General features: G+C 38.8%; 1 protein-coding gene across 1 annotated transcript; it reads left to right on the top strand.

Moving 5' to 3' along the window:
* The first annotated feature begins 278 nt into the window (after nt 1-278).
* PRDM14 (PR/SET domain 14) lies at nt 279-9114 on the top strand. Its single transcript, XM_083186231.1, has 7 exons — nt 279-867; nt 1060-1110; nt 1252-1409; nt 2454-2724; nt 3362-3564; nt 5601-5702; nt 8887-9114. Exons 1-7 carry the CDS (start codon nt 279-281, stop codon nt 9112-9114), a joined length of 1602 nt encoding a protein of 533 aa, XP_083042357.1.
* Nucleotides 9115-9731: the final 617 nt, after the last annotated feature.

The raw sequence follows: 9731 nt of genomic DNA, 5'->3' as shown, positions 1-9731 counted from the left end.
TGACATTCATTTAGTTTGTTGGCACTAACATTTCCAGGTTTTGTGCATTTATCTACATTTCATTATTGTATTTCTGTGCAGTGATTTTGGGATATGCGCATATAATATAGCAGATTGTGATTTAATAATAAATAAATACATTATTAATAATAGTAATAATAGTAATAATAATAATAATAATAATAATAATAATAATAATAATAATAATAATAATAATACTATTTGTTCTGTACCTTTCAGACAGTTACATCCCACCCTGGTTCTGACGGTCCTGCCCAATGGCACTGTCTATACCCAGCACCGTCCCCGCTCCCACAGAAAGACACTTCTCTATAGACGATCTTGCTCTCAGCAGCACCTCCATAGCCTCTTATTTCCCGACATTTATGCACCCCAACCACTACCTTGGCATTCTGGCCAGTCACCATGACATGTTTAACCCTCTGAAATCTTTGGGGAGACTGGTGACCAAGTCTTCTTCACACTTGGGACAATTAAACTACAGGAACCTGCCCTCTTACCTGAATCAGGACTGTCCGAACGTAGACCCCCTCTTCAACCCCCTCCCCGCATCTTATCCGATCTATGGTAAAGACCAGTCTGCCCTATGCCCCAAGGAAGACCCCCGTGCTAATGGACAACCGCTGGGACCAAGACTTACCCCAGACAACCCCAAACCCAAGAGGAACAAAGGTCCCCCTCTGAGTCTGGGAAGCCTGGAGGTGGCATCTAGCAGGACTTACCACTTCACAGAAGATGACCTACACACTGTACTCTATGGATACACTTGTGGGTCGGAGATGAAGCGTCCCCACCAGGCTACCCCCCAGGCCATCTCTGGGCTCAGGATCCCAGATAACACTACGGGTAAATACTATTCCATTGTTTTCTGCTTGAACACAGGTGAACACGTACAATATATAACACTCATTATGGCCCATTTCCCGAGTCATATTAGTTGATCGTATGATTCCCATGTCAGTGTTCAGGTATTTTCCTAAAACACGAAACAGATACAATTATTTTCCTACCAACCCTAAAAGAACCCTCATTTCCCAGCAGGTATGGATGCCCAGATGCTGGACAGAGACGCCCTGCAGTTACCAGAAGGTATATATACAGTACATATATATATATATATATATATATATATATATATATAGACATATACTAGGGTGGTGTGGATCACAGGTGTACATACTACAGGCGGCAGAACGCGTTCAATGATAAATGTTTCTGTTTATTTTTCAGGATTAGCGGTTGTGAAAACGAAATATGCGGATTTCCCCAAATCAGGGGTCTTCTGCACCAACATCATCACCAAAGGGGTGAAATTCGGTCCGTTTCAGGGAAAAGTGGTTAATACAAGCGAAATAAAGACTTATGATGACAATTCCCTAATGTGGGAGGCAAGTGCATTTAATCTCATTCTAATTCCTCATAAAGTGATAAGTTATAAATAATAATACATGGTATTGTACATGAGACAACGGCAAATAAAGTCACCATCTAATTACTACTGACTGGGGCAGAGAAATATGCGTCTCACATAACTGGATGGAATGCAAATGATTTTATTATTATTAATATTATTATTTTCACTAATGATAATAGTAATAGTTTTACTAATAGTATTAGTAATAGTAATAGATAAAAAATATAGTAATAGTAATAGATAAAAAATATAGTAATAGTAATAGATAAAAAATATAGTAATAGATAAAAAAAAATATGTTTTTTTTTCTAATAATAATAACAAAAAATGACTGGCTCACTATCTCCATCATAGTTATTAATCTACTATTCGTCTGCTGCGGTTGCATTGAAAAATCTCAGCCTGTATTATATGGCGTGTGTTCAATATTCTGCAAAGTTTTGTACTGTTTGGACTGGTTCCGTTTATTTACTTTGTAAGGTGTAGCAGACGATCTGTTGCTCCATAGATATAATGATACAAATAATAATAATAATAATAATAATAATAATAATAATTGTTGTTGTTGTTGTTGTTGTTGTTGTTGATGATATTCCCATTGTTATTATGGTAACTACTACTACTACAATATGAATAATAATTATTATGGTAAATTATTATTATTATTATTATTATTATTTGTATTCTTATTAGTATTGTTGATATTATAATTATGATACATTATTTATTATTATTATTATTATTACTACTACTATTATTATACTAATATAATATTATATATGGTCTTCTTCTCCTTCTCCTTCTTCTTCTTCCTTCTTCTCCTTCTCCTTCTCCTTCTCCTTCTCCTTCTCCTTCTTCTTCTTCTTCCTCCTTCTCCTTCTTCTTCGTCTTCTTCTTCTTCTTCTTCTTCTCCTTCTTCTCCTTCTTCTTCTGCACAATGAATTTATTTCCCTGTATCCAGCTGTTTCGCCCCCCATTCCAGATCTGGTGGTAACAATAGGTCCTTTTTCTCCCCTAGATTTTTGAGGAGGGCCGGCTCAGCCACTTCATAGACGGGAAGGGGTCTGCTGGTAACTGGATGGCCCTGGTGAATTGCGCCAGGTTCCCGGAGGAGCAGAACCTGATCGCGGTGCAGAGTGAGGGCGAGATTTACTATGAGACGTGTAAGGAGATTCTCCCCAGACAGGAGCTGCTGGTTTGGTATGGAGACTGCTACCTGCAATTCCTGGGCATCCCGGTCAGTCTGAAAGGCACAGAGGAGGGCAAACCCTTCTTCCAGCAACCTGAAGGTAATCCCGATCATGGCGAATAAATCCCGCATGTGTCCCCTTTATGCTGCCAATGTCAGGTTACTAATACTAGAATTATAGGATATGGTTCTCCTCTGTGTTACTCTTGGTAGGCAGAATGTGAGATCTGCTATTGACAGGTACATGATGGTTTCTTTAAACATATACATTAATCCCTACAAGAAAATATAATTATCAGATCAGTAAATGCAGGTAATTGGTATTGACATGAGCATATTATGATTAAGGGTTATCTGGAAACGAATTATCTTGCAATGCGTTATCAATTATCGGAATATAATATATTCAATTTATAGATTTCCTAGTATCCACTCCCCTATCCCCCTCTCATCCTTTCCAGTGTACAATCTCTCTCTCTCTCTCTCTCTCTCTCTCTCTCTCTCTCTCTCTCTCTCTCTCTATCTCTCTCTCTCTCTCTCTCAAATTTACAAAATGACGCAAAACCTTATAGATACAGAAAGCAAACAGCATTAATACATTAATAGTAAATACTATAGTACGCGTCGGAAGAGGGATGGTCCTATGTTTGACCAGTAATTACTATGTGTACATAGAGATGGAGTATTGTATTGCCATGCAGTTGCCGATAACCGCTATGTTCTCGCCTCCTGTGCAGAATCCGCAGATGGTTACAAGTGTGAGAGATGCGGAAAAGTTTTCGCCTACAAATATTACCGGGACAAGCACCTCAAGTACACCCGCTGCGTGGACCAGGGGGACAGGAAATTCCCTTGTCACCTGTGCAAGAGGTCGTTTGAGAAAAGGGACAGGCTGAGGATTCACATTTTACATGTCCATGAGAAGCACAGACCACACAAGGTGAGTTATCTATTTATTATATTTATGTATATTGTAAGCTTGCGAGCAGGGTCAAACTAAAAGAACATATAAACTCCACACAGACCGACCATAATCGGGAATCTAGCCTATGACCTCAGTGCTGTGGGTCAGTAATGATAATTTACTTTATCCAGTAGAAAGACATTCAAAGGGTTATTATGTATGAATAAATCCAACTGGTTAATATTAAACAAAACCATTGGCTAGTACTGACTGTTCTATAGTACTGACTCTCTGTAGCATTAGGGATCACCCTCCCCACTGTCATATACCTGGACATTATTCTAGTGGGTAATCTTTCATACGCTCTGTCAGTTAATTGCTATTTGTTTCTGTCCCCATTGCTACACAAAATGATGATTGATGACAGCCAGCCAATCAGCTCCTACCTGCTATTTTCAAACCCAGCCTGTAGCATAACAGGTAGGAGCTGGTTGGCTGGATGTTTATCACTCTCCATTTGATCACTTTTTGAAGCTTGATACATCTGGCCCTGAGTTTCTAAATTAGACAAGGTTCAGTGCAGCTTGAGTGCACCTGTCATTCTCGTGGATCACAAGTTTCAGCATCACATATGTATTGTATTTACTCATATTTATATAGAATCTACCTATTATGCGTGCTATAAAGACAATATTACAGTTTACAGTCAAAAACCTTACTCCAGATTGTGTGAGACAGCACTGCTAACCACAGCACCACTGTGCTGCTGTTGTTACAAAGATGCTTTCTAGAGCACCAGTATTCTAGTTAGCCCAACATCTCCTAGAGCCACATCTTAGCCGAATACTGTGATTTATGTTCTTTTGTTGTCTGTAACAGAATAGTTTAGCTTGGTTACGGGTGGCTGCCATTATCTCAGTGGGGTTTGGCTTCAGGCCCCTTATTTAGATCTGAAAGGCTTGTAAACTGAAATAGATCCAGGTCTGGCTGAATGAGACACACTTCCATTTCACGGGCCGGCTTACATTATTTAACAGTTCAGTTGGCTGAGAGGAGTTTCTTGAGTGTTTTACACATATTTTGAACTAATGCATTGTGTGTAATATTAGAGATGTGTCTAGGATCAATAATAGGTTCTTCCTCACATTAATACACTGAGCCAAGAGGACACCAGAACCAGGATGAACAGACCCGAACATCTTTAATTCCTAATTGTCTCTCATTGTAATAGCATTTACAGAACACGTTCTCCTTTTAAAAACCTTATATAGTGGCGTTATGTATTTTGAAAGTGTAACATTGTTAAAGTCTAATGAGGTTTTTGGAAATATTATCTCCCCACCACATTATTGAAGTTACTAGTGTCCATCCTCTGCCATCCCTCCTTGGCCCATGATTCTTCCAGGTCCCTAAAAGAAATCTGTCTGTCCAGCTACCGCCTGTTCACCTTAATGTACCAGTTGGCTCAGTATAATCCTGCCAATAATGACGAATCAGCCGCTTGGTGTGGGGATCAAAAGGTGGAGCTGGCATAGACTCAACTTCTTGTGTACTCTTGAATTGGGCAACCATTGCTGGGACCTGGTAGAAACTACAAAGCCAATAGCACAAAGGAGGAGATGTCTGTGGAGGTGCCACCATAATACAGGTAAATGAGAAGAAGGCGCTACTGGGTATCCTCCACATTATCGGCTATAAAGGTGGTTTTGGCCTTCAAGAACATATCTAAAAAATTAAAGCGGCAACATCTGGGAAAGTGGTGCCCAATCTGAGCACCTAAATGTTCCAGATCTTTTTTTGGTATTCTGGAACAATGGCACTCTGACATCAGGGGTCCCATTACAATGACACATTAATACTTGGGGTATCACATGATTATAAAGGGGTAGGAGTGTTATAAACTCACTCAGCCCAAACTACTATACACATGTTATGTCCTTGTATTGCATGTGTTTACTAGTTTTCTTACTCATTGGAAATGACTCTGTTTTACTTGACTGTCAGTAAATGTATTAGTGTCTGCTAGAGAAGTGACAATGGTCACTAAGCGTGGTGTATTTATGTTATTACAGTGCACAGTTTGTGGGAAGAGTTTCTCTCAGTCTTCCAGTCTAAACAAGCACATGAGAGTTCATTCTGGGGAGAGACCTTACAAGTGTGTGTACTGCAACAAGGTACGTTACATTGTTACACATCTCTCTTTCTTGTTTTGTTTCCTGCCCATCTAATATCTCAGTTGTTTTTACCTGGTATCGGTTTAAATCAGGGCTGTAACAATTGGTTTGCAATAATGGTTCTTGCCAGGAGCACTGGTTGATGTAGGGATGGCATGCCCAAACTATGGCCCTCCAGCTGTTGTGAAACTACACGTCCCATCATGCCTTGCCACAGTTTTGCTATTAGGGAATGCTAAAACTATGGCAAGGCATGATGGGACTTGTAGTTTCACAACAGCTGGAGGGCCATAGTTTGGAAATGCCTGATGTAGGGTAACCATCTGACTAAGCAACCATAAATTTTAAGGTTGAAGGGCCTGCAGCCTCCTAATGCTGGTCAAGGCTCTCCATATCCATGGCTTTCTATGTGAGCTTTTGGTGCAAGGCTCCACCACTGGGACACCATGATGTTGTGGCCCATTGCAACATCCATAAGTCACATCTTAGTAGTTTTAGATAGCCAAAGCCTTTTGTTTTGCCAGATATGCTACTGCTGTAAATGACCAAATGTTGAATTTATTATAATTGTACTTAGAATTTATTATTTCTACATAATAAGACAGACTACAACATTGAGTCTTTTAGCTACGAGGATAGAGTAGCCAAATTAGGAATGTTTACACTAGAAAAGAGACGATTTAGAGGAGACGTGCTTAACATGTATAAATATACCAGAGGGCAATACACTTCGGGAAAGCTCTTTGCTTTAAGGTCAGAGACTAGGACACGTAGGCATGCGTTCAGACTAGAGAAGAGAAGATTCCATACACTTAAAAGGAAAGGGTTTTTTGTTTACTATCAGGGCAGTAAGGGTATGGAACTTCTTCCAGAGGAGGTGTTGAAGGCAGACACATTGAGCACATTTAAAATAAGTTTGAAATTGGATAAAAACATTCAGGGGTATAAACTATAATCCCTATTTAGTCAATGTTAAAACATGGACATACATCTTTTTTTTTACCTCAGCTACTATGTTACTATGTTACTATGTTTCCATGTTACTATGTTGCCATGTTACTATGTTACTCCTCCACCTTCCTACCTAGCAATATGTAGCAATGTCTATAATTTGACTCCTGCTTATTGAAAAGAAAATGCATACCACTGTACTAACTAAACAATAAAATCTTCCATTAAATATAATGTTAACTCCGGCTTTAACAATCATTTCATTACTGCATATTTTAAACAATATACAATTTGTCTCATTTTAAATGCAAACTTACAGTATATCCCAATTTACATTGAATAAAATATAATAAATGTAATGATCTAACAATCATTGTATTTGATTGATGTCTAATAGTCACACTATGGGGGAAATTTAATACAATGAGAGATTCAGAAAGTGAGAGATTTGGTAAGAAATCTCCAGTTTTTTTAAAGCGGCAATCATTCACACTGCAAAATCAAACTGGTTTTGCAGTGTAAATGATTGCTGCTTTAAAAAAACCTGGAGATTTCTTACCAAATCTCTCACTTTCTGAATCTCTCATCCTATTAAATCTCACCATTTGTATTCTGCTGCTCAGCACCAGTGGAGATAGTTTGTAATGAAACAAATACTAAATAAGGAAAGCAATGCAATATTTCCAGTTATTCAAATTAGTTTTTTCTAATCAGCATCGCAAATGAATTCTGATGGGGAAAATAAAACCTATGTGTGTTTTTTTCCCTTTACATTTTCTCCTCATTTACATTTGATACAGATGCTTTTGTTATTCAGGAAAAGATATATTGAAAAACCTAAATTTCCAAATGATTTAGCCCATCTTTGGACCTGTATTACTGGTTTCAGTGTAAGGAGCTATTAGTATTAGTATTAGTAAATAAAGAGTAAACCAGTACAATGTAACTGGTAAGGCAAGCCTTCTCCTGCCCACGGTCACCTGCTTATTCTCTCAAACACTCCTTATATTTATATACATGTAAAATACTAACAGACCCCACAAAGAGATACCATTGATATGTATGTACCGTGAGCAGTTACCAGTGTTTGTCCTGCCCTAGGCTTCATTGGATGAATGCTGCTGATTGTGCACAAAATACTGTTCCCTTCCCACAGTTGGCTGCATTGGTTTCTCCAACAAATTGTGAATCTCAAAACTTCTATGATAAATACTGAATACATCCATTAAAATGAAGATATATGGGAACTTTTAAGTAAACCTTTACATTTGCTTTTTCTGGCACCCAGGGGCGTAACTAGATATTCATAGGCCCCATAGCAAAAGTTTTTAAGGACCCCCTATTTAGCAACTGATGGTGATAAATGTATGTAAAACATATTACTTAGACAGTAAAGATGGGCCCCCTTGAGCTCTGGGCCCCATAGCAACTGCACTCCCTGCACCTATGGTAGTTATGCCCTTGCTGGCACCTATACACACCAAAATGCCAGCAAAACTTTGCCGTAGCATGGGTGCATAGTAAAAAAATTGTTTAGAATGATTTCTGTATGTACTTTAAAATTAGGGTGAAATGTAATAGGATGAGAGATTCAGAAAGTGAGAGATTTGGTAAGAAATCTCCAGGTTTTTTTTTAAAGCAGCAATCATTTACACTGCAAAACCAGTTTGATTTTGCAATGTAAATGATTGCCGCTTTAAAAAAAAACCCTGAAGATTTCGTACCAAATCTCTCACTTTCTGAATCTCTTATCTTATTACATTTCACCCTCAGTCTTTTAAGTTTTCACATCAACCCTCATCAAACATGGAGGGATTAACCCTGTGGGGACTCCTAGGCAGTCAAAATCACGCCCCCTTCTGCCTTGTAAATGATATCCTAATACGATTTTAATTTCCCCAGCCAACAGTTTACGATGTGAGAACTGTAATGTGAATCTGATGTCCATGATTTATGTACTTTAAGTTGTTATTGGGTACATTACATTAATACTGTTAATTAAGCTTCATTGTAATATTCTTTTAAAATCAAATCATTATTATTTTGATCCGTTGTCGCAGAGCTCCTAAAATGTGTGGTCCATAGGTTCGGGCCTACTCTGCCTACTTGGTAATCCAGCACTGCTGCCAGTCACAATATATTTGTGAACTCTTCTCATTTTAATGGCCCCCACTGTATGCGTATCAATACACTATGCTAGAGAAACATTAATGTCGTCTTCCTGTCCCCATAGGCATTCACAGCATCCAGTATCCTCCGCACCCATATCCGACAGCATTCGGGTGAGAAGCCCTTCAAATGCAAACACTGCGGCAAGGCCTTTGCCTCCCATGCAGCCCACGACAGCCACGTGCGCCGCACTCACATGAAGGAAAAAGGCTTCAACTGTACAATGTGTGGACAGATCTTCCTGGAACTGGAGGAGCTCCGATATCACATGCAGATCCACTCGTCTCTCTAGCCGGAACCCTACCTGCACATATTATTTTGACTGTGCCAATTGTATTTATTTCATCTTGTGTCTTTATTATTATTTATGTAATTATACTGTATGATAGCAGATATTATATGTAACTTAAATCTGGGACGTAAGACATTCTACAGGACTAAATCTGGTGATAGAACCAGGTGCTTTAATCTATTTATTTCTATTTATTTATGCCATGTTATGGAGAACTGTATCTGTGCAGAACTATGCATTTCTTACCTAGAACCTATCAATATCGCCCATTTCATTAGCGATATAACGCCCCGTGTGTACCCAGCTTGAGGGGCAGATTCATCAAATCTTGGAGACAAGAGACAGCCTGTAACATAATATAGTTTAGGTTCCATTTGTGACAGCAGCCTTTGAACCTATTACCTATGACCATGATTTTGGACTATGGGGGGATCTGCAACACCTGGAGAAGACACGCAAAGACACGGGGAGAATGTACAAATTAAACACATAAGGCCCTGCTTGAGAATTGTACCCATGACTTATTCCTGTGAGACAACAATTCTAACCGCTGTGCATTTGTGTAATAAAACAAACCAGGAAGGATACTATGGGTGGTATTCAATTGTTTTTCACCA

This window comes from Crinia signifera, chromosome 5, assembly GCF_055691185.1.
Source record: "Crinia signifera chromosome 5, ASM5569118v1, whole genome shotgun sequence".
Taxonomy (NCBI): Eukaryota; Metazoa; Chordata; class Amphibia; order Anura; family Myobatrachidae; genus Crinia; species Crinia signifera.
The sequence above is the reverse complement of the archived record's forward strand: the minus strand, read 5'-3'. Positions and strand labels throughout refer to the sequence as shown.

Excerpts from the sequence above, each read along its gene's own strand:
- PRDM14 (XM_083186231.1), top strand. The coding sequence starts at position 279 with ATGGCACTGTCTATACCCAGCACCGTCCCCGCTCCCACAGAAAGACAC. Across the intron at positions 868-1,059 it reads GATCCCAGATAACACTACGG|CAGGTATGGATGCCCAGATG; the intron begins GTAAATACTATT and ends CTCATTTCCCAG. Across the intron at positions 5,703-8,886 it reads AGTGTGTGTACTGCAACAAG|GCATTCACAGCATCCAGTAT; the intron begins GTACGTTACATT and ends CTGTCCCCATAG.